Consider the following 27,501-nt stretch of genomic DNA (forward strand, 5'->3'; position numbering starts at 1 on the left):
TAGACCTGCGCTCTGGAGCCTGCGAGCCACAACTACTGAAGCCCGCGCACCTAGAGCCTGTGCTCCGCAACAAGAGAAGCCACCGCAATGAGGAGCCCGCGCACCGCAACGAAGAGTGGCCCCCGCTCACCGCAACTAGAGAAAGCCCGCTCACAGTAATGAAGACCCAACGCAGCCAAAATAAATAAATTTATAAATAAATAAATCACAATTTATCACAGGGTATTACTGGGTTACCAGCAGTAACCAGCTAATCCCTGGTGTTTATGGCTCCCTCTACAGGACACAAAGAAACTTTCCTTCAGCAGCTCGGTGGAACCCTTTCCCTTCAAAACATCCTGGCAAGGTACACGGGTCTAAAGGAACTATCCATTTCACAGAGGAGGAAACTGAGGCCAGGCAACAAGGAGGCCGAGCCAAGGCCCACGCGGCCACCGAGTCGGCAGCATCGGATTCGAACCTCCCGCCCGCCAGGACGCCTGCGCTGGGTCGCTAGCGCGCGCCCCGACCCCTCCCGTTGCCCCGGAAACGGGCCCGCACGCGCGAGCGCACTGCTTTCGCTTGCTCGTTCTTCCGCTAGCACCCTCGTTACTTTTTTTTTTAATAAAAACCCAAGGCGGCGGGATACTGCCAGCGATTTAACGTGCCGTCGAAGGACGCCGCTACGTCCGCTCTCCGCCCTGGGCCGCGGATCCCTCCGCCGCCCAGCGGCCTGCGCGCTTCTACCCGACTCCAAGCTCGAAACGGCTTCCCGCGCGCCGCGCCGCGCCCCACCCCCACCTCATCCCCACCCCAACCCCCAGCCCGGCTCACCTGCCGCCCGCGTCTCCATGGCAACGCCCCCACCGCGGAGGAAAAAAAAGCCTCGGGCTCTTCTGGGCCCCCTCCCGCGCCGACCGAGAAGGCGGGGCGCTCCGCTGATGCTTCGCTTTTTATTTTTATTTTTTTAAGAAAAGAGCCGGCGCGGTTATGGCGAATCTGCGGCATCCAACATGGCGGATGGAGTCTTCGCCCTCCTCTTCCCGGGGCGCTGACGACGGCGTCGCGGACGTCAGGCTTGGATGACCCTCCCCCAGCGGCGAGAGCGGCCGGGCTGGGCCGGGCTACTGCGCATGCTCGGCTCCGGCGGTCGCGCTTTGTGTCCCGCTCCGCAGATTCCGTAGCTCCGGGTTTTGACCCTCTCCTGGGAAGGGGCTAACGAGAGGCGTGGAACGCAGATTGGAGGATTGGCAGTCTTCACAGTGCTGCCAGAGCCAGCATCTACCTGCCGGCCCATCCTTGGACCCACCCCTGCACTCCACCGGGCTGTACGAGGTTAAGGCAGCGCTGCGGTCCCAGTTTCCAGCGATTTAACTTTTCTTGGCTTTAGTTTACTAATTTGTCAATCGGGGCGGTAACAGCCTGCCTCCCTCTCAAAGGTTGCAGTGTTTCCTGAAGTGGGATGCTTTCCGCTAGGAGTACCCGACTTGATTTAGTCTTCCAGACTGAATTAAACAACTGGAACCGCCTCGACAGAATGACTGCCTTCTCTCTGTCCTCCGGTCTTGCAGAAAGTCTCAGTTGGGTGTGAGCACGCCTCCCTAACCCTTGCTCGTCTCCCTGAATCTGGTTCACAGTCTTCTTTCTGCAGGCAACAGTATCTGGTTGAGATGTAATGACCTCGTCTTCCTTTTGGTCTACCACTTCCTTCAGATCTCTGCTCAAATGATATCTCCTGGTGGGCCCTCCCAGACAACCCCATCCAAAGTAACCCTCCTAAGTCACTTTCTGTTTTCTCCCTAGTATCAATTACTGCCTGACATTAATTTATCTCCATCTCGTCTTTGTCGCCCCTTTGGTCCCAGAATCTAGAACAGCCTGACAGTAATTTATTGAATAAATTGAGTTCCTGTTGCCTGTATTTTTAAGGTTAGCTTCTGTTTTAACAATGTTTTTCATTTATGGTAGTAATGTATAAAGTTTTCTTTTTAAACCCAACTTATATTTTTAAAAATTGGTCAACTTAAAGTGGTGCAGGACCTTCCTGGTGTTCCAGTGGTTAAGACTCAGTGCTCCCAGAACTTCCTTGGTGCGCAGTGGTTAAGAATCCGCCTGCCAATGCAGGGGACACGGGTTCAAGCCCTGGAGCGGGAAGATCCCACATGCCGCGGAGCAACTAAGCCCGTGAGCCACAACTGCTGAGCCCGCGTGCCGCAACTACTGAAGCCCTTGTGCCTAGAGCCCGTGCTCCACAACGAGAAGCTACCGCAATGAGAAGCCCACACACTGCAACAAAGAGTAGCCTCCACTTGATGCAACTAGAGAAAGCCCACACGCAGTAACGAAGCTCCAGTGCAACCAAAAATAAATAAATTTAAAAATTAAAAAATACTATTTAAAAAAGTATTAAAAAAAAAAAAAAAGACTTCATGCTTCCAATGCAGGGGGTGTGGGTTCGCTCCCTGGTCAGGGAGCTAAGATCCCACATGTTGCGTAGCATGGCCAATAAATTAAAAAAAGAAAAAAATGGTGCATGTGGTACAGAGACAAGGCCCCCAAAAATGTAAAAGTGAACTTCAAGTGAGAAATTTGGGAAATACTAATTTATTTTTATGGTTCTCTTGAAGTGCTAATCTGCGCCTGTTGTCTTTTCCTAGAATAGCTTTCCCTCTATTGCTGCTCGACTTGAGAAATTGTCCTTCAGTTCATGCCTGTGTGTTCCACACTCCCACTCACACCTCTCTTTACCCTCCCCACACCCGTTGCGTTTATCTGTTTGCTCAGCCCCCTCCCCATAAGCTAGACCATGAACTTCATGAGCACAGATTTTTTTATCCTTGTTTCCCAGCTCCTACTGCACAGAAGTAAGTGTCACTCGGTGAGCACATTTGTTCCCATTGTCACTTGTTTTCCAGTTAGTAAAACTCCCATGAACACTGAGCTTTAGGATGACGCTCTGATTTCTCATGAATATTCTGCCTTGCTCCTTAATCCTGTTCTTGGGAAATAAAGTCATTATAAGACCCCAAATTTACCCAGTCCATTAAATATATGTTCAGGGATATATCCTCCCCCAACCCCTTTGTTTCATCCTCACAACAACTGGAGGGCTAAATTGGACAGATCTGATTATCGTGCTTTCCTTGAAGAGAAAAGGAATGTTCAGAGAGGTTAGGTGGCTTTCTGAGATCACACAGCAAGCCAGTGAAATCCCAGCTGTGGAACTGGACTTTCCATGCCCAACATTCTCCCCACATGGCCATCTGGGATGGGCCCACAGTACCCACTACACCCCCAAAAGGGCCAATTTCAAGGCAATCATAGGGTTATTGCCACCCACCACATCCTACATCTCAAGACAGATGTCGAGGTGGAGCTCATCACAGTCCTTCATTTGCGAATGAACTGCTCAAGAAGCTGCACTGATGAACTTTCCTCTTCAGAACGATAAATATTTGCAATAACCACTATGTTGCTGTGAATCGATTTCTGTCAGGGAATTAGAGCTGTTCTGAGTTGCTGACAGTACTGGTTTTGTGCTGGGTTGCCTTTCTGGCAACAGCCATTTAAATGTTAGTTATTGATTAGCAGACGGATTGCTCCCGGATGTTGTGACCAAAATGAATTTTGGAAATGAAGCAATTTAAAGTTTGTCTCAAAAACCCAATTGCCTCAGAATATTAATAAAGTCAAATTAAAAAAAAAAAGAAATTGTGGATTATGAATGACCGTCCCGGGTTAATGATTTGGCCAGTTATGATTTTCTCCGTATTTCTCATGGCATTTTCTTCCTTCTCTATTCAAAGAAGAATCACTGAGCACCTATCATAACTGAAAACTGGCCTGGCCACGGGCATACAGAAATGATGAAGAGCCAGTCGCTTTCTATGGGACCAGATCTGCAAATGGAGAGAAGAGTCCACCCGTGGCTTTGCTGAGTGATTTGCACATTTTCAGTCAGCAAAAACCTTTATTCTTTCCATTTGCATACTATCCCCAAATGCCTTCAATTAATGAAGGCGCATTAGTGGAATTAAATATAAATTCCTCAAAATTGTATTATTAATGGCATCCTGCTTCAACGACAGTTCCTAGAGGAGATGAGCTTCCCAGCTGGCCCTCTGGTGTCCATCAGCCTCTCAAGGCTAGCACGGGAGTGAATTTGTGCGAGAAATGTATCACCATGAAATGGCATTTGGTTATATAATAATAAATTAACATAATTGAATATATTTGTGTCAATAATTTTATAGTTATGTCTAATAGGTATATGACAAATGAGCATTTACAGGAAAAGAGAAAAATTCAGATATAAAATTTTATAAGATGTTTTCTTGAAAGCAGGTTCTGATAAAGTATACATACGAGTGACCTCAAAATAATGGACCTTGAGGCACATAGAAGTTGATAAAATCAGAGGTTGGGATAATTACAGTCTGAGTGAAGTGTTAAAATCTGAATAGGCACGTTATAGAGAAAAATCTGTTTAAAACTATAAAAGAAGAGGTGGTAATAGTAGAATGATTTGAGCAATTTGAGAACATAATTATGACCTTAGGAAGCAACATCCTCTCTATTTCTTCCTTTTCAGTGGCCATGGCGTGCCATCTCATCACCAGCACGCACATATTGTACCCTCAGCACACACACATTGATCTCAATAGCATTTTTCGTTAGCGGTATCCAGGGCTCCTTCAAAGAACCTGAGTCCACGTCTGGAAGCAGGGGAAAGTCAGAATGGCCTGAGACAACTTGCTCTCGCCAGAAAAGCAGGCTGCTGTCAGAAGTGCTGGGCTATTGCTGAAAGGACAAAGGAGTTGACTGAAAAGGAAACGGGGTCCCTCTGGTCAGGTTGTGACAACTTGGATATAACAAAGAATAGCTGGGTCTACAGTTGTCTATTTACCAGAACAAGTTGAATCTGTGAAAAGCCATGAGTCCTTAACGATCAAAAAGGAAAAGTTAGGGACTTCCCTGGTGGCGCAGTGGTTAAGAATCCGCCTGCCAGTGCAGGGGACATGGATTGGAGCCCTGTTCCGGGAAGACCCCACGTGCTGCGGATTAACTAAGCCCATGCCCCACAACTACTGAGCCTGTGCACTAGAGCCTGCGGGCCACAACTACTGAAGCCCATGAGCCTAGAGCCGGTGCTCCATAACAAGAGAAGCCACCGCAATGAGAAGCCTGCACACCACAAAGAAGAGTAGCCCCCCGCACTGCAACCAGAGAAAGCCTGAGCGCAGCAACAAAGACCCAACGCAGCCAAAAATAAATAAATAAATTGATTTTTTTTAAAAAAAAGGAAAAGTTAATATGTGTAATGACAAAGCTAGTTATAACTCACAGAAAGGCTAAAAGCAGTGTGTTTTAGTAAGTAGGTAAGTTCAGCATAATATGGGAATCTGTTCCTTACTTGAAGTTCGGTATATCTGTTTATGAAATGGTATATCTATATAAGTTGAGAAGAGCAGATAAGTTTACTGTGAGTCAAATATTTCCAGAAAGAGTAGGAACTGTACCCAAACCAGGAAGGGCAGGTCAAGACCAGTGGTCTCCTAAATAACCAAGGAGAAAGAGCGTTCATAATTGGTATTGCAAGTTAATGGATTGGCCAGATGTCCTAGGAGAATGGCTGATAGATTAAACTGCTCTATGGCCCTGCTAATTATAATGAATGCTAATGAGGCATAATGAAGTTAATTGTAAACTGAGGCCAAACATCATGTACCCAAAATTCAACAGACATAGAAGTGAAGATTGCAAGAACTTGCTAAGTCCTGTTGCCTTAGCAGTTGAACCTGATCTGAGAGAGGGCATCCCAACCAGCAAACGCCTGCTGCCATCTGATTCACCTTGAAGGATTCAGTGGTCCCACTAAGAATCCATCAATCATTGATCCAGAGGCTGTGATTTCCATGCACCTGGGAAGGAGATAATCTTTCTCTTTTGGGTCTGATATTACAATCCTGGAAAAGTACAAAAATATGTTTTATATAGCTAACAAAGAAATTGGTCAAGTCCATAGTTCTGATTTTTACAAATAAGCTTAAGTATGGGTACAGTAAAAACTTTTGTGTTAAGGTGTTTGAAGCATTCAAGAGAAGTTATATTACACTGAAAGTTGTAGTGAAACAGGATAATCTGACTAAGTGTGTAAATGTTTAAGGACATTTGATTCATAAGGTTTTAAGTTTATCAGTTGCATTTAAATAGTTTGCAAAAAAAAGTGAATAGATTTATAAGTACAATAAATATTCTGTAAACCAACCGCAAGCAATAGTAACTGGGCAATGTAAACAAAAAGTGGTGGGGAGGGGTGGCCTTGGATCCCAGCAACAAGGAGGATAAAACAGGAGGACTGGGCTTCCCTGGTGGCGCAGTGGTTGAGAATCCGCCTGCCAGTGCAGGGGACACGAGTTCGATCCCTGGTCCTGGAAGATCCCACATGCTGCAGAGCAACTAAGCCCCGTGCGCTACAACTACTAAGCCTGCGCTCTAGAGCCCACGAGCCACAACTACTGAGGCCGTGTGCTGCAACTATTGAAGCCTGCGTGCCTAGAGCCCGTGCTCTGCAATAGGAGAAGCCACCGCAGTAAGAAGCCCGCGCACCGCAACAAAGAGTAGCCCCCGCTCATCACAACTAGAGAAAGCCCATGCAAAGACCCAACACAGCCAAAAATAAATAAATTTATTTTAAAGAAAAACAAAAACAGGAGGACTACCAGAGCCTAGCAGGGTGCCAGGCCCATCTGGAGACCCAATAAACAGTTATTAAAGGAAGGGAGAGTGTGGAAGGATGGAGGATGGATCAAGGGATGAACGTTGGGGTGAACCTGTGTGTTCCGGTTGAGTGGGGACTGGGACTCTGCTGAGCTTGGCTGGGACCCCTTAGCTGGGGCAGCTCTGCTCCATGTGGCTTCCATCTTCCTCCTGGGACAGCGAGTTAGCCTACGTATGTCCTTTTCATGGTGATGGCAGAAGCCAAAAAGGGCAAGTGGAAATGTCAAGTGCTTTTTCAAGTCTCTTCTACCATCCCATTGACCAAAGCAAGTTACATGGCCAAATTCAGAATCAACAATAAAGGAAATATACTCAGCTTTTTGGTAAGAGAAGATAAATTCCCAGGACAAAGGGTGTTACCACAGGGTAGAGTGAAGAATTGGGACCGTTAATAAAATCTACCATTCGTTCCATAATGAGCCCACAAGAAAATACTCATAAAGTGTACCCAAGAATTTACTTTCTAAACAACCAGCTGACCACATGCTTGGCCGAAAAGAAAAGAGAAGATTCTGTCATTCAAGGTTTGGTATAAAAGGGGGATATCATTTTTACCTTAAGCTTCGATGTAAGATGGATTTGAGTTCAAGTTTGAGTCTGCCATTTGTTGGCTGTGTGACCTTGGACAAGTTATGCTCACTCCATGGCGAACGTCCATTCTTCTGGCCTGCCTTCTCCCAGTGACAGCATCCAGCTTTCCTCTGGGAACTTCCTTGCCCTCATGGAGTAATTTTTTTTATGTCATTATTATTGACAGTATAGTTGACACTAGTGAGCTCTGTGACCCTGAGACATCCATTCCTGAGCCCATCAGTAAAACTGGGGGAGAGTCAGATTAGGTAGCTCCCCGCGCTGGGATCTCATCAGCTCACCATTCCAACACCAGTTAGCCAAGCTGCCAGGCCTCCAATTCTGACCTGCAAGTGAAGGTTTCCTTGCAAACATGAAGCGCTATGATTGTACTTGTATTTAAAAAGATTGTGATTATGAGCAATGCCTGTAAAACTAGACAGCCCGAGTTTGTAATCCTGGTTTCATCCTTACAAACTGGGCAAGTTCTAAAGCTTTCAGTGTCTCAGTTTCCCCATTCATAAAACAAGGGTGATCTTATTCACTGCATGGGCTTAAATTGTGAGGCTTAAATGAATTAACACATGACAGCTAGGTTTTCTTTTTAAAAATTCAAAGCTGTGTTCCTATTAGACTGTGGAATTTAATATCTTGCAAACCTAATTAGTATTTTCATTTTCTCTGTCCTGCCTTCACATTTTGACAGTGTTTGGGTCAGTTAAATTAGGCTGGTCTTGGACTTCCCTGGTGGCACCGTGTTTAAGAATCCGCCTGCCAATGCAGGGGACACAGGTTTGAGCCCTGGTCCGGGAAGATCCCACGTGATGTGGAGCAACTAAGCCTATGCGCCACAACTACTGAGCCCAAGGGCCACAACTATAAAGCCCATGCACCTAGAGCCCATGCTCTGCAACAAGAGAAGCCACCGCAATGAGAAGCCCACGCACCGCAACGAAGAGCAGCCTCCTCTCGCCACAACGAGAGAAAGCCTGCATGCAGCAACGAAGACCCAACATAGCCAAAAATAAATAAATGGATTTTTTAAAAATTAGGCTGGTCTCTGCAAAATTCAAATCTCAGAGGGGGCTGACATCCAGACTTGCTGACCTCTTCTTCCATCCTTACACACCACTGACACTTATGTCAAAAAGAAAGCAGAGAGCAGTCTGGCCTGGGAGTCATTTGCTGCAAACGAATAAATCCTGAGAAGGTTGAGGGTGAAACCTGCATTCCCCCGATGCCTCAGTCTACTGTCCTCCAGTGACCAGGCTCAGGCAAGCACCAACTCCTCCCTCCCCCAGTCACCCTCCAGCCTCTGGTGAAGTTCATCAGTGCCGACATCTCCCCTGATCTCGCCTTCTTAACGTGCACTTGGCACACTTACAGCCTCCCACGGACGATACGGGATCCCCCCGGCACACAATCCACTTTCCCCTCCTGCTTCCTGCTGGAGCCGTGTGTGTGACAGGAGAAACCCAGATCAGTCTTACCGCCATGAGCTCCTTCTGCCACAACTGGAACATCCTGGGCTCTCAGAAACTATGTCAGAAGGAAGAGAAATGGAATGAATAAATGTCTCCATTTGCTACTGTCAGCAGACAAACATTAACAGGAACATTTAGGGGAGGGTGGCCCCTGTTTAGAAATGTGTAGGGGCATCTCTGCAAAGGTTCCCAAGCTAAGGTTTAGCACAGAATGTTGGAGTTAAAATGACTTTAAAGATCTTTGAATCAAACCTCCTTATTTTACAGATGGGTAAACTGAGGTCCAGGATGGTGAGGGCACGCAAACCATATTTTCCAAGTGACTTTAAAGAAGCTGGAAATGTTTAGTGTTCTTTCCCTGGGAGAAGACAGCATCCAGTGGGGACACACGTGTTGATCTTTAAATATCCAAAAGGTGATCCAATGAAGAAGAGCTTCTTAAGAAAACAAAATGTCCAAAGATGAAACAGTTGCCCCCTAGATGCAGTGAGTGCTCTAACCCTGGAGGTGCCCAACCACAAACTGAGAAATAACGTATAGAAAGAGGAGAAGCATCAAAGTGGGAGCAGGGAAAATGGCTAAAATGATAAGGGCAGGAAATACCAGTGCAGAGCGCGTATGGGGCAAGTGGAGCTCCGGACACTGCTCACGGGAGAGGTAACGGCACAACCACTTTGGAAAACTGATGGACGGTTTCTGATAAGGTTAAACTCACCTCTCCCCTATGATCTAACAAATTCACTCCCAGGAACAGACGCAACACAAGTGCGCACGCATGTTTCACCAAAAGACATTTAAGAGATGTTCTTAGCACGTTACTCTTAATAGCCCCAACTCAGAAACTACACAACTGCTCATTAACAGTGAAATGAATAAATAAATGTTAGTATATTCACACAATGGAATACTATATAGAAGTCCCAGAGCTTTCTCTATAAAGGGCCAGATAGTATCTCCAGCTTTGTGGACCTTATGGTCTTCTCAGCTTTTGTCTCTGTAGTGCAGTGCAGAATGCAGCCATAGACATGTACAGAACTTAATTGGCATGGCTATGTTTACAAAAACAAAAACAAAAAACTCCACAACTTTAGTTATGAAAACAGATGGAAGGTTGAATTTGGCCTGCCAGCCGTAGAATGCCAACCCTACAATACAGTAATAAAAATGGACAATCTATAGCCACACCCAACAATATGGATGAATCTCACAAACACAGCGTTGAGCAAAAGAAAGCAGACCCAAGAGCACGTACTGCACGATTCCATCTATATAAGGTACAAACACAGGCAGAGCTACAGTTGAGGGTGTCGGAGGTCAGGATGGTAGTCATGCTCTTGCAGGGTGAGCGACTAGAAGGGGGAGCGAGAAGGTTCTGGGGATACAATTTCCCATCTGGGCCCTCAGTATATAGTGTGTTCAGTTTTTGAAAATTCATCAAGGTGCAGAGTTATGATATGTATATTTTCCTTCTTTCTTTCTTTTCTCTTTTTCTTTTTGTGACGCCGCACAGCTTGTGGGATCTCAGTTCCCTGACCAGGGATTGAACCTGGGCCACGGCAATGAAGGCATCAAATCTCAACCACTAGACCACCAGAGAACTCCCTGATATGTGTACTTTCTGAGTGTATATAAAAAGATGTTCCATTAAAAAAAAGGTTTTCCACGAATTAGAAAAGATACGTGTTAAAAAAAAACAAAAACACATGCACCCTAATGTTCATAGAAGCATTATTTACAATTGCCAAGATATGGAAGCAACCTAAGTGTCCATCAACAGATGAATGGGTACTTCCCCGGTGGCACAGTGGATAAGAATCCACCTGCCAATGCAGGGGACATGGGTTCAACGCCTGGTCTGGGAAGATGCCACATGCCGTGGAGCAACTAAGCCTGCGCGCCACAACTACTGAAGCCCAAGTGCCTAGAGCCCGTGCTCTGCAACAAGAGAAGCCACCGCAATGAGAAGCCCGTGCACCACAACGAAGGGTAGCCCCCGCTCGCCACAACTAGAGAAAGCCTGCAAGCAGCAACGAAGACCCAACGCAGCCAAAAATAAATTAAAAAAAAAAAGGGATGCATGTAGTTAAAAAAAGAAAAACAGAGGAATGAATAAAGAAGATGTGGTGTATATATACAATGGAATTACTCAGCCATTAAAAAGAATGAAATAATGCCAGTTTCAGCAACATGGGTAGAGCTAGAGATCGTCATATGGAGTTAAGTCAGTCAGACAGAGAAAGACAAATATCACTTATATGCAGAATCTAAAAAAAAATTGATACAAATGAACATATTTACAAAACGGAAACAGACTCATAGACTTAAAGAATGAACTTATAGTTACAGGGGTGGGGGGAAGGGTCGGGGGGAGGGATAGATTGGGAGTGTGGGATTGACATGTGCACACTGCTGTATTTGAAATGGATAACCAACCAGGACCTACTGTAGAGCACAGGGAACTCTGCTCAGTATTATGTAACAACCTAAACGGGAAAAGAATTTGAAAAAGAATAGATACATGTATATGTATAACTGAATCACTTTGCTGGACACCTGAAATTAACAAAACATTGTTAACCAACTATACTCCAATAGAAAATAAAAAGTTAAAAAAGATGTGAGATATATATATATACATACACACACACAACAGAATACTACTCAGCCATAAAAAAGAATGAAATTTTGCCATTTGCAGCAACATAGATGGACTTGGGTATTATGCTAAGTGAAATAAGTCAGAGAAAGACAAGTACTGTATGATATCACTTACATGTGGAATCTAAAAAATACAACAAACTAGTGAATATAACAAAAAAAGAAGCTGACTCACAGATATAGAGAACTAGTGGTTACCAATGGGGAGAGGGAAGGGGGCAGGGGCAATATAGGGGTAGGGGAGTAAGAGGTACAAACTATTGATGTTAGGCATAAAATAAGCTCCAAGGATATATTGTACAACATGGGGGATATAGCCAATATTTTACAATAACTATAAATGGAGGATAACCTTTAAACATTGTGAATCACTACATTGTACCCCTATAACATATAATATTGTACAGCAACTATACTTCATTTTTAAAAAGCGTTTTCAATTTTTAAAAAGTTAAAAAATAAATAGGAGCAGGGCAGCTGTTGGCTTGTGGTCTCCGATTTGTGACTAATTCCTAGACACAAAGTTGGATGATAACAAAGCTGGAACTAAAACCCAGGTCTCTAGCTCCCAGTAAGGAGCAGACAAGGAACTGATGCTCAGTGAACATTTCTGTGTGTAAGCCACATGCAGCATTCAATCTTCTTAATAGCTCTCAGAGAAGGCATTATGTGCTCATTTTTGCAGATGAGAAAACTGGGGCCCAGAGTGGGTATGGATTTAGCTAGTTAGCGGCAGCAGAAATGTCATCTGAACCCAGGACTGTCTGATTCCAGCCCCATGTTCTTAAGCTGCTCCACAAGTTTTAAACGCAAACATGGTTCTTCTTATATGAATGTTGCATGAGCATAAAAACAAGCTGTGAACCTCATGTTAAGAAATATTATCCAGGTATCACTGGCTTTGGCTGCCGGCAGCCAGAGCTGCTAAATCTTATTGGGGGATGGCTCTGCCGGATGCTTCTGGGCAAACCCTGGCCACGGGCACAGCCGGGAGGGAGAACACAGGGCCTCCACGGGCATTTTCACTGTGCTTTCTCTCTCTGAATCAAGTGGGGTGGGTGGGAGTGGGGGAGAAAGAGGATGGAGTGAGAACCAGGTGGGATTCTGGGTGAGGCAGGCACACTGAAGGTGGAGGGGCTCATCCCAAGCTGAGCGAGCTTGAACCAGAAAGCAGAAGCAAAACTGGAAGCTGGAAGCCATGCTTCCTTCAGGAACCATTTCTCCCTCACATTTGCCTCCATTTCTGAGATGACCCTCTCCCTCTCCCCCGTCCCCCACCTCCAATACCGGTTGTAAAAAGCGAGAGAAACGTACCTCCTCATCCAACCAAGAGAGGTGTAGGATGAAGGTCTACCTTTCAGTATTTTGTGACTATTTCAATTTATTTTCAGTAGTTAAAAATCGGGAGTTACGTGGAGGAAACTTAAATGCATATTTCCAAAGTGAAAGAGGCCTGTCTGAACAGGCTACATACTGTACAGTTCCAAAGATATGAACATTTTGGAAAAGAATAGAGACAGTGAAAAGATCAGTGGTGGCCAGGGGTTGCTGGGAGGGTAAGTGAAGAGGGATGAATAGGTGGAGCACAGAAAAGTTTTAGGGCAACGAAATGACTCTGGTTGATACTGTGTTGGCAGATACATGTCATTATACATTTGTCTAAATCCATAGAATGTACAACGCAAAGAATGAATGTAAACTATGGCCTTTAGTTAGTAATGATGTATCAATATTGGTTCATCAATTGTAACCGATGTACCACTCTAAGGCAAGAAGCTAATAATAGGAGAAACTGGAATGGGGCTGGGGGAGGGAGTATATGGGAACTCCCTGTACTTTCCATGCATTTTTTTCTGTAACCTAAAACTTCTCTAAAAAATAGTCTATTAATTTTTTTTTTTAAGTCAGGTGAGTTCATGGGAAAATCTGGATTTCTGGCTTCAATGGAAAAATGTGGTCTGTGAACACAGAGCCGGCTGCATTCCTTAGTCTGCCAGAGTCTAGCAACAATCAATCCCGTGGAGGAAGCACAGCTTTTCCTCTGGGGTTCCCTCTATTAGGACACCCCAATTTTGTCAAAGCCAAAACAAGCCAGTGTCACGCTTTTATGCTGTCCATCTGGACTTTGGGGTCATTGGAGTTTGGGATGCCAAGGCTGAGACCAGTAATTTAGTGCGATAGGTTTCAAACTGGCTTCCTCAGAGACCTTCCTGCCTCCGGGGGTATTGGGTTCGGGGAGGAGAGGGGGAAGTGTGCGGGCTCTGGCCCCCTCACTGCTGCTTCTCCTTTATCTGCTGGACCTGTTGGACTTACTGTATAGGATGTACTCCAAAAAAGTGGTCTGTGGCTAAATATACAATGCCTAGGGTTTTGAGGCTCCAAATGGCAGTGTCCGGCTGAAGGTGATTGCTCAGGGGGGAGGTGGTGTTACGTCTCTTGTCTCTCTTAAGTTCCCTCTATCAGACCCCTCAATTTCCATTTATGTCTCGTCACTAACAGTTCATCGTGGTGTCACCCATTTCTGATGTGACTGGTTTTGAGGGCTGTTTCCTGCTGATGGAACATCCCTTCCCGTCTGTGCAGGACTGCCTCGTTTCCTGCACCAGCTTCGTCCTCCTGCCACACCGCTCCTCCCAGACCCTCTCAATTCAGGGTTAAGGCCCAGAGATTTTATTAAAAGTAAACGAAAGCATGTAGGCCTGATAAACGTTAGATCTGTGAGATGCACTAGGAAAATGAGACCTCTGCATGAAAACGAACTTTCAATGTGCTCGCTCTTGGGAAGTCCCTGGCGGTCCAGTGGTTACGCATGGTACTTTTACTGCAGGGGGTCCGGGTTCGATTCCCTGGTCAGGGAACTAAGATCCCACAAGCCACGGTGCAGCCAAATAAAACAAAACAAAACCAAGCGCTTGCTCTTGTTACAGAGTGTGGGGAAGGCAGATGGAGTCCCACAGCACCTTCCTGCTCCAGGAGGCCCTTCGGGGGCTCTGCTGTAAGCTGCTCTTGGGGTCCAGGCTCCAGGTTCAGAGCCTCTGGCCTGCCAGGTGCAGCGTCTGTGTCCCCTTTGAGCTGCTCACGAATCACACTGCTCCCTCCACTTCAGGCTGCTCTTATATACCCTCGTGACTGGTCTTTACTTTTAGGAAAGAAGTTTTCATGAACTTGCCGCCTCTCCAGTGCGTCTGTCTCCTACACGTGTCCTGTATCATACTGCTCACTTTCTTTTCATAGGTTGACCATATATATATCACTCAGTCATAGCATCCCCAAAACTTTTTTCTTTTTTGGCCACGCTGCCGGGTTTGCAGGATCTTATCTCCCCGACCAGGGATCGAACCTGGGCCCCAGCAGTGGAAACTCAGAGTCCTAACCGCTGGACTGCCAGGGAAGTCCGACCAGAAATGTTTATAAAGTAACTGTTATGCGCCAGACGCTTGGAAGAAGCTGGTCTTTGTCCTCAGGAAGCTCATCCTCTTGATGGAGACGACAATCATGTGAAGAAATAACTGCTGTAGGAGTCCCACACTTACCGCGTAGTAAGCACAGGAAAGAGAGGGGTGGGTGTGGGGCGAGCAGAGCGCAGGAGGGAGCAGCTAAACCCACCCCCAGAACTAGGGCAACAGCTCAGAGGTGAAACCTGAGCCAGTCTCAAAGAGCAAGTGGGTACTTGACCGGAGGGGCGGGGCATCGCCCACAGAGGACATGCCTGGGCAAAGGTGTAAAGAACATCACCATGTGTTTCAGGAAAGGCTGGTGCCTCTGGGGGCCAGCATGCAGTGACTGCCTGGGCAGAGAGACGTTTTGCATCCGAGGAAGAGCTGAGCTGGGGCAGCTGCTTAGTCCGAGGGCATTAGGGATGGTGGGAGGGAAGCCGAAACTTAATCCCCTTATCAGATCAGCACAGCCCGGTCCTGCCTCTGCTCTGTCCTTCTCACCGTGTCAGCGGCTTGCCACAGGGGCGGTGAGCCACACCTGCCGCTTGTCCTGTGCTGGAGCGAGCTGGTAGAAGTAAAGTCACGTGGGTACGAGTGTGTGCTTGTCACCTGTTCCTCCTCTATGATTTATTAGGGTCAGCTGTCCAATTTGTGCTTCTTCATATATCAACTTCATCGTCATCTTCCAATGTCCGGACTGGAAAACAGGAATTTTTATCTGGGTCCATGGCTTTGGGGGAATGTATCAACATCCTGAAATTATGTACAAGATTGTATTAGCATGGGCATTTATCCCAGGGAAAGGTTCCCAAGCTTTTATCAGAGCGTTAAACGAGACCCTTTTTTCTGAGGCCCTTTTCATTGGAGGAAAAGGCAAACAAAACCTCCCAAGAGCCGTGGATGCTTTTTCCCAAGAACATAAGTACAGGAGGAGCAGCGTTGAGATCAGCACTGAAGTTGGACAGTGGGCGTAGCTGATCCTAAGTCCAGTCAAATAAATACGTACTTCAAAAACCACTTTGCTTACTAAAATTCAAAATAAAACGTGATCTTTGACAATGCTGGACTATCTAGTGTAACCATTATAATAGCAGTTCTAATTGGCCTTTTCGTATGTATTTGTGTGTGTTTTCATATTTTATTACCTTTTTACTTATTAAGGGATTTCCTCTCATACCTAATCTGCAAATGAAACACTGAGGGAGCAGAGCAACCTGAGGGCGTGGGGTTTTGTTTGTTCGTTTGCTATAAAATAAGATCAATAAATCCCTCATGAGGGCTGTGATAGAGATTAAGTGCATGTCATGCTATTACTGGTAAAGTAAAGCTGACCTCATGATCCCAAGAGGGTGAGACATGATTTTCACTGGCTCCAGGGTTGCACGAAATAGGAGTCAGAATTTTTAAAAAGTAAAAATAACGACAACAACAAAAATGTCAAATGATATTGAATGCCGACGGTAAGTCCATCCCTGATTTATGCACTTTATAACCATCTCAGGAGGCAAGGCATCGGATCCAAGGAGGTGGGCAGAGACAGATAAGGCCCAGCCTCCAGTTTTAGTCGGAAACCGAGGGACTCAGGCAGCTGAGAAGCAGACTGAGAAGCAGGGACCAGGGCTCAGCTGACCCCAGATGTTAGAACTGACATTCATTAACAGCGTCATGAGGGTGAGAGTGAAGACCATGGCCACAGAACCCCAGTTATTAGAATGGGAACATGGTAGTTAGGGAGAGAAGAACGGATGCGGGTTGAGAATTTAAAATGATCACACCCCGGCCACCTACTGCAGGTGGCCTTGCTGGTATGTTCTTTCCAGCACTGGGTCCATTTTCATGAATTATACACTGACGCTCATGACCACTATCCATGTGCAAAGGCAGACACATTCACACATCAGAAGGTTTGGGGATCACAAACCAACATTTCAGGGCAGGACATGGGGGCCCTGCCGGCTGTATGAGAGTTCAGTTTCAACAGTCGATACCTTTGTTTTACAAACTTTGCTGCAAGTGGACTCGAGTGATTATTTGAGAGTGATGGCTTTTCCACTGCTCCATAGAGCTGGATTGGCCTGGGCTGGCCTCCAGGTCCCCTGAAACCCTCCAACACCAGCAGTTCTGCCCACATTGACCTCTATACTGAGGCTCCCTGTAAGATATCACTTGGAAAAACAACTAGAGAAAACCCACGCTCAGCAACGAAGACCCAATGCAGCCAAAAATAAATAAATTAATTAAAAAAAAAACCACCTTTTAAAAATATATAAATAAGTAAATAAAATAAAAACACAGTTCTGTTGATCTTTCCATAATATTCTGTGAAGATCAGTGGAATGGGGCACTGAAATCAATGACACTCATAGTAAGCCGGTCAAAAGCAGCGGCTTGTTAAGCCCAATAGGGACAACTCTTCAGACTTAAGCCAGGGCTCTGTGTGTTCAGTCTTCGGGAATCAACAAAGTTAAACAGATACAAAATGCTGGGGCGCGGGAGGTGTCAAAGACTGTGTCTACAAAGTAATGAGTCCTTAAGGAATAGCTCCCTTTCTGACACGTGGTTTTTAGTGCTCATCATCTAGGTTCTTTATGCACATGCAAGTTGGGGTTGCCCAGCTGCGGCAGGGGTGGAGGTGGGGTAAATCTGAGCAGGATAGTGAGGGCTGAGGCTGATTAATTCATTTTAGTTTCCAGTCAGAATGGGTCTGGGGTCGGACACGCGTACCGAGGGTGATGGGTGGTGGGTACAGGAGGGGTCTGACACTGCTGCACCCAGAGCCCCCATCTCTCAACTCCTAGGCTAGTAATTGCCTACAAGAGCAGTGAGTTTCCTGCCTGCTTACTTTGTATGTATTTATTTTATTATTATTATTTTTTTTGGTCATGCCACGTGGCATGTGGAATCTTAGTTCCCCAACCAGGGATCGAACCCGCACCCGCTGCATTGGAAGTGCCGAGTCTTAACCACTGGACCGGACCGCCAGGGAAGTCCTCAGCCTGCTTACTTGGTATCCCACCAATTAGTCAAGCAAAGAATGCAGTTCCCTCAAGATAAAAGAGCAAAACAAAACAAAACAAAACACACACACACAACCATTTTTGGGCAAGGAAATCGCTCTGCATTGTGTTGCTGTTCAGGTCTCTTGGTAGAACTGTTATGGTAAACACCTGGCGCCCCACTTCATTGATTCCCATGACAGACCGAGGCCGAGCCTCACCTTGTCATGATCTTCATTCCTCCAGTCTAGTGTTGCTTGCATCTCAGTTTCCTATAAACACACGGAGAACTAAATAATTTCATTAGCATTAACAAAGAAAACAAACAGGTAGGACTCAAATTTCCCCTAAATGACTCCATCCAGCCTTCCTCCCCAAGGTCCCCACGCTGTTGAAATCAGGCAGCTCTAAATCCAAATGCTGAGCTGTCATCCTCAAAAGCCGTTTGGCCTTAGGCAAGCCCAAACCTTCTGAGTTTCTGTCTCCTTATCTACAAAATGAGATTAATAATGGTTATCTTGGGAGGAGCTGGTGAGGATTAGCTTTTAATTTGATCATTAATCCATTCATGCAATCCAAATATTTGAACACCAGCTCTGAGCTGGAGATGAAGTGCTGAGCAAAACTAGACATTGTCCCTTCTTCTCAGGGAATTTAGACTCTAAAAGGGGAAGCTGTCCTGCCCACAGATGATGCCAATAAATAGTGTCCACTTTCAAGCTGGAATAATTGCCAAGAGGAAAGTAGCACAGTTTCCAGGTGAGGGAGTGTAAGAGGGCTCACTCAGGTGTGGAGGGTGAAGGTGGCAAGGGTGCAGAGCAAGAAGTCTTCCCTCAGGGGGCTTCCCTGGTGGCGCAGTGGTTGAAAGTCCGCCTGCCGATGCAAGGGACACGGGTTCGTGTCCCAGTCTGGGAAGATCCTACATGCCGCGGAGCGGCTGGGCCCGTGAGCCATGGCCGCTGAGCCTGCGCGTCCGGAGCCTGTGCTCCTCAACGGGAGAGGCCACAACTGTGAGAGGTCCGCGTACCGCAAAAAAAAAAAAAAAAAAAGAAGTCTTCCCTCAGGAAGACACCAGAGCTGATCAATGGGAAGGGTTACAGGTAATTAGGCAGAAGCAAGGGAACTGCTTTCCAGGCAGAGGGAACAGCATGTGCAAAGTCCCCAGGATGGGGACAGCAAGACATTGGTTGAGGAATTCCCAGAAGCCAGTGTGGCAGGAGAGCAGAGCGATGGAGAGAGTGGTAGGGCCAGGCACAGGGCCTGCACTCAAAAGCAAGCTTCACAAGTCCTTCCAGGGTCAGAAAGAGAAAACCAAATGTCGTATATTAATGCATAGATGTCGAACCTAGAAAAATGGTACAGATGAACCAGTTTGCAGGGCAGAAATAGAGACACAGATGTGGAGAACAAATGTAGGGACACCAAGGGGGGAAAGTGGCAGCAGGGGGGTGGTGGTGCGATGAATTGGGAGATTGGGATTGACGTGTATGCACTGATATGTATAAAATAGATAACTAATAAGAACCTGCTGTATAAAAAAATAAACAAAATAAAATTCAAAAAAAAACCAAACCAAAACAAAGAAGTCCTTGCAGGAAAAAAGTCAACAGGCACAGCTGAGCCTGCTAAGAGTCACCGAAATCAAAAACACCTTCAGGAGATACGGGGTGGGTATGACTCCAGGGGACAGTTCCCGGTGAGCTTGAGGGAGATAGAGCTGAAGCCACTCTCCTTCCCTTCCTTTTATATTGTGAAGTCCATTGGGGGCCATCCTGAACAGCCTCAAGATGGACAACTCCACAGACCCTGGCCGGGTTTGCAACCTGTAAATATCTATCAAGAATATTCTTGTTACCTGAAAACTGGGTTCGCCTCTTGGTGGGTGTCGAGCCAAAAGACACAACCAAGCCAAAGAGTAGGAGAAGGAAGGATTTATTACTTGCAGCAAGTGAGGACAATATCGGGGGAACTTTCCCAAAGCACTGTCTCTCCAAACAGCTGTATTGGGGAAGTCTTAAGCTTCATGCATGTTCATGCATGTTCATGAAGGAGCTTGGGCTGTCAACAGAGTCAGAGCTTTAGTTGACTAAACTCAGGAGGGTCAGAAAAGGTCAACATTATCACCTCTTAGGTTCCAGTTGATCTGGGGTTGGGTGCTTTAGGCTAATCTTTACCATACCATTGAAACAGATTGGGAGTCTTCACAACCGATACATTATCTTTTTTTTTTTTTTTGCATTACGCAGGCCTCTCACTGCTGTGAGAGCACAGACTCCGGACGCACGCAGGCTCAGCGGCCATGGCTCACGGCACCAGCCACTCCGCGGCATGTAGGATCTTCCCGGACCGGGGCACGAACCCGCGTCCCCTGCATCGGCAGGCGGACTCTCAACCACTGCGCCACCAGGGAAGCCCCTTCCCCCCCCACCCCATACATTATCTTTGCTGTTGTTACTTCTCTTGCCTGGTAACAGTTTGTTCCTGCATTCTTTTGTTCCCTTAAGATCATGAATTACTGAGACCTATTCCAGGGCAAGCACTGTGGCCAGGCTTAGATCACAAAATGGCTTAGGTGAAAAATGGCTTCTCTTTTGTCAAGAAAGCCATGCCTACTTCCAAAAAAAAAAAAAAAGGTATCAAGTATGTACAGATTGGGAGTCAAAAGTGTGTGTAGGTGTGTGCATGTTAGGGTAGCATGGGGGTAAGGAATGGAGATGAAAATCCTAGGTAGCTGTAATCAGACAAAGAAGAACCAGGATTTGGAATTGGGAGATCTGAGTCTGCCACTGGTTAGCTACATAACCTTGTGCAGGTCACAGCACTGTCAGAGCCTCGGCCTCTTCATCCATAAAATGAGGATAAGAGCAATCCCACCCTGGGGTGTTGTGAGGGTCAGAGTTATGCATTCCTCATCTTCTGGGTACTAAAGACCACACCCTACGATGAGGTTCAGAGATTGAGGGAACAGCCTCTGCCTTCGAGGAGCTCACAGTCTAGGTCCTAGACTCTATGAAAGAAACAAGGAAATAGATAATTCCAAACAATGCAATGGGCACGGAGCAAAAGGAAAACGCAGGCATGATGGCACTGAACCTGGAGGCTCCACGAGTAGCACAGGCTGCTGACTCCGTCCTTGTCCAGCTGTTCCAGCCTGAGCTCCCTGCCTGTTCTCGCCTGGAAGCTCTCTGCACACTAGAGCCTGTGGGCAGGAAGTGAGGAAGGATTACCACCAGCAGCTCTCAACCTGTGCATGGCAGCTCTGCATTAACACCAAACCCTGTGCCCTGAGTGGACTGACTTCGAGGTGAGTGTCCCCCGATTTCTCAGAACTTCCCCGAGCAGGACCAAGGCCAGTTGCCCCCATGATGACTTGCTTTTCGTGCCCCCTCTTAGTGACTCCTTCCCTGCCTCATTTCATTTTCCCAATCTTTTAACAATTCTTTCTGGGGTCATTACCTAGTAATCTCCTAGCACTCAAATCCTTGTCTGGGGGCCTGTTTCCCTGGAAACCCACTGGAAGGGGGGTGAGACAGAGTCTCTGGAATGAAGGCTCTGACCTGAGCTCGCTGGGCTCTGAAGGTAAACACAGTTGACCACCCCTAACCCCCGGGCACGGGTAAGGCATCCAAATTAGCATCACTATTAAAAGAAGAAATTGACCAAAGCCAGGTCGTTGAACCAAGGCACGTCCATGAATAACGTGTTTTGGGTCCAATGACAGGAAGTGAGTCTACACCAAGAAATTAAACAAAACAAACCTTTATACAGATAGTTTGAGAAGCCCAAGCTTAGAATGCCCCATTCCCTTCTTAGCCATGTCTTTTTGTTTGTTTCTTGTGTCCACAAGCTAAACAACGGTACTTTGTCCCAAGTCTTTCCCAGGATAGGTCAATGCAGAGAAAAAATAAAGCACAAGGGCCCCTTGCATGGAATTTAGCCTCAGGCCTCCGGAACCATGGGATGCTCTGGCCTTAGGAAGGACCCTCTCTGGCCCCCAGCTTTCCAAGGGCTCCAGCTCACGTGCTACCCCTCGGGAGGGCTGGGAGCCGCATCAGCACAGCCTGTTAATCACCCCTTGGCAGAGCCAAGCAAGCAGCTCTGGGAAGCCAATTAGTGGAACAATGTCTAGAAGACGGAGTACCAAATAACATCAGAGGCAAGGGTTGATGGCACCTTATCTACCAGAGCCAACCTGTTAGCATGGCTTTGAAGATGTTTCTAAGAACAGGGTGGAAAATTATTAACCTCGAATTGCAACCTTTCTCCACCCCTCTCCAACTACAGTATCCAACGCAGCCGGGGCCTTACACACAGTAGGTGCTCTGGAAAGTTTATAAATACATAAGAGAAAAATATGTTATGTTTCTATTTTTTTTCTTTTGATTTCCATCTTAGTTGAAGACCTTCTCTCCGATACAAAGAAGCAAATTTCAGATATGTAGTTGGATGAGTGGGTCAGCACCTTATTTCATTCAAGTTGCAGCCCAGGTGTTTTTTTTTTTGAGGAATTAAAAACAACTGTACTGTCTTACAAATCAAGTCTTCACAAGAACAGAAATGTGGCTCTAGAAACAATTTAGAGCCCACCTATCCCTTTACCAATCCCAAATTCTCCCCCATCGTCTCAAAAGGCTTGCAGATATTGTAAAAGACCTGGGCTTAGGGAACAAAAGTCCTTCTTGGTGGGAGGCTTCTCCATCTATATTGACTCCTTCCCGTCAGAATTCAAACCAATTCTTGCTCCCCCCACAGTCCCTCACTGTCCTCCTCCCCCTGTCTCTCCCCACCCTGCACAAAGTTCTTTTTTTTTTAATTTTTAAAAAAGATTTAATTTTATTTATTTTTGGCTGCATTGGGTCTTCGTTGCCGCACACGGGCTTTCTCTAGTTGCGGCGAGCGGTGGCTACTCTTTGTGTTGCGGTGCACGGGCTTCTCACTGCGGTGGCCTCTCTTGTTGTGGAGCACGGGCTCTAGGCACGTGGGCTTCAGTAGTTGTGGCACACGGACGTAGTTGCTCCGCTGCATGTGGGATCTTCCTGGACCGGGGCTCGAACCCACGTCCCCTGCATCGGCAGGCAGATTCTTATCCACTGCGCCACCAGGGAAGCCCCAAAGTTCTTGAAAGAATGATGCTCCATCCTAACTCCGTACTGTATTTACCTGTCACATCACCTCGCTCTGGCTCCTGCCCCAATACTCCTCTGAAAGTGCTCTGGCCAAGATCTCTGACAACCTCGTCAACCTTAGGTTGAGTAAAGCCCTTCTCAGGTCTGCACTGTACCTGCCTCTCCGCCGTGTTTAGTTCTTCTGATCCTCCCTTTTTCTCTCCTCTCTTCCTTGGCTCTCGTGACATCACGCCCTCCCCACTGCCTTCCTGCCCCTGCACGGCTCCACTTCAGTTGGCTTTGCCAGCCTGCTCTTTTCTGGCTGTTTCTTAAATGTAAGCGTAGGTGTTTTCCAGGATTCTTTCCCACATCTTCCGTTCTCACCATTCACAATCTTTCTGGCAATGGAGACATCCACTGCAGATTCATTACCATCCATATGCAGGTGTCTGCTAAAGCCATATTCAGTCTGGACCTCTCTTCTTAGCTCTGGACCCAGAAGCTTCCAGATCTAGACTGGTAGGGAGATGCGTGGGTCTGGACCTCAGCGCCTGCTTCTCCTCCTCGGCCTCCGCAGGGTAGTGAAGACAACAGAACCCACTTATCTACTTCTTTCTACTCACCAAGCACCTGGGGAGCTATATCTCCACGAGGCCCTGCCAAAATTTACACTTCCCTTCTCTTCTGAGCAAAGGAGGACACTGATTTTCTTACTGCAAAGCGACAGAAAATGCAGGCTCTCAAGAGAAAATGACAGGGATGGCCAAATGGGTTTCTCACTCCTGCACACACTTTGCATTGCATGTAGTTATTGCAAAACATATTACCGCATACTTAGAGACTTAAAGCTGTACACATCTATTATCTCACACTTTCTGTGGGTCAGAAGTCTGGACACGGGTTAACTGGGTTCTCTGGTCAGGGTCTCACCAGACTAGAATCAAGGTGTCATCTGGGCTGGGGTCCCACCTGAGGTTCGGGGTCTTACACTAAGCTCACTGGTTGTTGACAGGACTCATCCCCTTGTGATTGTGTGGTTGAGACCCCCATTTTCTTGCTGGCTGTTGGCTGGGGCCCACTCTCAGCTCCTTGTCATGTTGCTCCCTCTCTAGGCCGGCTCATGTGGCAGACTAATTCTTCAAAGCCAGCAGGAGAATCTTTTGTACTTTAAATCTCTTCCTTATGAAGCGCCAGGTCCCTTTAAAGGGCTCACCTGATTTGGTCAGACTCGCTCAGTATAAGCTTCCTTTGGAGTAACTCAAAGACAGCTGGTTTGGGACCTTCACTGTATCCACCAAACCTCTTTCTCATTTTACCTAATAACCAAAATGAAACCCATCCTATTCACACTCCAGGGAAGGGGACTCTGCAAGGATATACCCCAGGGGTCAAGAGTCTTGACCCACTTTGGGATTCTGCCTAGCACATCTCCCTATTTTAATTCTTCCATGACATGCAATACCAAGTCATGTCCGGTGTCACCTGCATTGCTCTTGTACTGTGCTGCGAGGGGTTGTGCAATGTGCCAAGCTTGCCTGGCTATGGAGATGGATGAAGAAAGATTCTGCCCTGAGTCTACAGCTGAGCAAATATTCCAGCATGGAGAGGGTCGAGGTAAGTGTGAAAGATGGCTTTGAACCTATTACTGTCTCAGGACAGAAATGGCAAAAATTGGGGCTGATGATAACATGAAATCACAACTTTTTTTGCCTAATTTGGATAGTAAAAGTGCTAAGTACTCCCAATTTTTATAGAAAAATTCACCATAGGCAAACGTGATTTCTAGGCAAAGGAGATTTTATCAGGGGATAAAAATCTTTCTGCCTTGCAGGTTTGAGGATCTGAAGTAATTCCACTGAAGTAATTTCCACAAGGGCTATCAATAAGAGCATTGTCTTACTTAATCATCAAAAAAGTTCTGATTTATATAGAAAATGGATATACAACAAGGTCCTACTGTATAGCACAGGGACCAATATTCGGTGATGAAACATAATGGAAAAGAATATTAAAAAATAATATATGTATATATTTTATATATATACACATATATATATCACTTTGCTGTGCAACAGAAACTAACACAACATTGTAAATCAACTACATTTCAATTAAAAAAAAAGTCCCGGAGCTTCCCTGGTGGCACATTGGTTGAGAGTCCGCCTGCCGATGCAGGGGATGCGGGTTCGTGCCCCAGTCCGGGAAGATCCCACATGCCTCGGAGCGGCTGGGTCCATGAGCCGTGGCCACTGAGCCTGTGCGTCCGGAGCCTGTGCTCCGCAACGGGAGAGGCCGCAACAGTGAGAGGCCCGCGTACCGCAAAAAAAAAAAAAAGTCCTGTGAGATGAGTATGTTACTATTCCCATTTTATAAATAAGGAAACCAAAGCTCAGAGAGGTTAAGTAACTTGCTCAAAGTCACAGAGCTATTAAGTATAGAAAGATAGGATTGATGGCAGGTCTGTATGGTTCCAAAGCCCTTGCCAGTTACCATTCGTGAGGTATTATCCCTCGTTCTTACCTCAGTCCCTGTGCATGTGTTCTTCTGGATCCCTTGTGTCCAATACTTCATAGGGATGCCCCTTCCATGTTGCATTGGCCCAAACTGTAGAAATTCTTTCTTAATTTGAAATCTACCATTCTATGAAATTTCTCTGAATTCTACCCTTTGCAGCACGTGGGAAAAGCAACCAACCAACCAATGAAAAGAACTTCCTCCTTCTGATAGCCATCCAAATATTTAAAGACGGCTCCCAGGTTCCCTCTAAGGTGAAATATTCTCAGTCTTCTCACATGGCTTGATTTCCAGATCATCCATAATCCCACTTGTCCTCTGCTCATTTCTTGGTTTATCATTTCCCTATCAAAATGAGACACTCCAGATTGAAGAGTATTTCTGCTCTAATGAGTCTAGAACACTGTGAGAACATCACCCACTTGATGTGGACACTATGCTTGTATTAATACAGCCTATAATCACGTTAGCTTTGCATGTGGCCACATCACATTGTTGGCTCAAATGAAGACTGCACTTGGCTAAAACTTTGGGTCTTTTCCAACTACACTGATGTCAAGTCAGATTGTCTCAATGCTGACCTTGTGTTGCTGAACTTTTTCTAACCTACTGTTTTTCAATAGTTTCAGTCCTCTTTTGGAACATGTTTAAATCCTTCTACGTGTGAGTCTGCAGTGCAAGGTATAAACTCTTCGTCCAGTTTTGGGTCACATGTACAGTTGATAAGTATGTTTTCTTCCTCTTAATCCAGATATTTATCAAGTATTATATGGGCAGGCTGAAGCATTGAGTTCTTTGAGGTTGGCAAGACAATTTTAGTAACCTGACAGCTTTTAAAAAACATTAACTGCTTAATGGAACCAGCACCCATGCCTTGTGAACTCTGAGGTGTGGTATGTCTGTGACATTCTCTTTATCCATGAACCTAGTAACTCTCTTAAAAATGGAAATAAGACTAATGAGAAAAAATTTCCATGAAAAACCATGCTGATTTTTAATCATTACTAATGATCACAAACCATCTGCTAACATTCATAGCCTACTGCTTTTAGAGGATTGATGCTATTATAATTTGTTCCTGGAGTATACCTTCTTCACTTTTCTAAAGATAATTAGACTGTTTGGAAACCTTGTTTAAGCATTCTTTCTGAAATTTCATTCATGTAAATAATTGGCTTATATGAATATTTTTCCTAATAGATTTTCTAAAAAATTCAACACTTCTCCAAAACACCAAATCGGCAAGGTCCTAACAAGGTTTCCGACTACTATTATTTATAACACACATACCTCCAAAAGAAAGCTAAGTATACCAAGCTTGTGAAATACAGTTATGGAACTTAGAACTGTGAAGAAACAAATCAGGTAAATCACAGCCTCCAGGTCAGCAGAGATGGAATCTAGGCCACTCGTTTTACTTCTTATTTTGAGATAATCTTTTCTGCACTCTTTCTGGGGCCCTGGAATTTTGTGTTTTTAATTCCTTTTTTATCGTAATGAGGCATCATCATTATATTAAGCTCTGAGTAAACCAAAGGAAATGTAAATTAGTCTGAAGCATTTCTGGTCTCTGGTGCTGGTTGAAAGCCGCTTGGGCTTCAGTCTGGATGAAGTCCAGAATTAATGAAAGGTGGATGACAATGATCAAAGCTTATTTCTGATAATGGATATGCCTGGTGTGTTTGGATAGTTAAATTTGTCCATTTTACTATAATATCATATTTCATTGCATCTTAAAAATATCTGGGATTTGAGGTAGTTTTTTAAAAGCATTTTGAAGTTTAAAATACATTATGTACACAAAGCATAAAATGTACATATAGAGTTGAATAAATTATTGTAAAGTGAACACCCATGCAATCACCCCTGGGCCAAGAAACAGACCCTTCTGTACCCCTGGAGTGCCCTCTACATTCTACCGATGACCGTGTTCTTGCTGTGTCCTCACACGACAGAGAGAGAGAGAGAGAGAGAGAGA

At 45.7% G+C, this 27,501-nt stretch overlaps 1 protein-coding gene and 2 long non-coding RNA genes across 8 annotated transcripts in view; all 3 read right to left on the reverse strand.

The window, feature by feature from the left end:
* Positions 1 to 2,046, reverse strand: part of ZFAT (zinc finger and AT-hook domain containing) — a 167,521-nt gene extending 165,475 nt beyond the window's left edge. For all 4 annotated transcript variants that reach the window (XM_024741220.1, XM_024741218.1, XM_024741222.1 and 1 more), the window contains exon 1: positions 814 to 2,046. In XM_024741220.1, coding sequence (XP_024596988.1) covers positions 814 to 832 — 19 coding nt within the window. In that variant the 5' untranslated portion in view covers positions 833 to 2,046. The remainder of the gene's footprint in view (positions 1 to 813) is intronic.
* Positions 2,047 to 12,591: 10,545 nt separating this feature from the next.
* Positions 12,592 to 18,645, reverse strand: LOC112397115 (uncharacterized). Its single transcript, XR_003002729.1, has 3 exons — positions 18,126 to 18,645; positions 16,897 to 17,073; positions 12,592 to 15,661 (listed from the first exon to the last, which is right to left on the reverse strand). It is a non-coding gene; the product is annotated as an uncharacterized LOC112397115 (long non-coding RNA).
* Positions 18,646 to 20,390: 1,745 nt separating this feature from the next.
* The window catches only part of LOC112397116 (uncharacterized), a 78,179-nt gene continuing 71,068 nt past the window's right edge, over positions 20,391 to 27,501 (reverse strand). For all 3 annotated transcript variants that reach the window (XR_003002732.1, XR_003002730.1, XR_003002731.1), the window contains one exon: positions 20,391 to 21,103. This is a non-coding gene — a long non-coding RNA (uncharacterized LOC112397116). The remainder of the gene's footprint in view (positions 21,104 to 27,501) is intronic.

The sequence above is a fragment of the Neophocaena asiaeorientalis genome, unplaced genomic scaffold (assembly GCF_003031525.2).
Source record: "Neophocaena asiaeorientalis asiaeorientalis breed wild unplaced genomic scaffold, Neophocaena_asiaeorientalis_V1.1 scaffold177, whole genome shotgun sequence".
In the NCBI taxonomy this organism is placed as follows: Eukaryota; Metazoa; Chordata; class Mammalia; order Artiodactyla; family Phocoenidae; genus Neophocaena; species Neophocaena asiaeorientalis.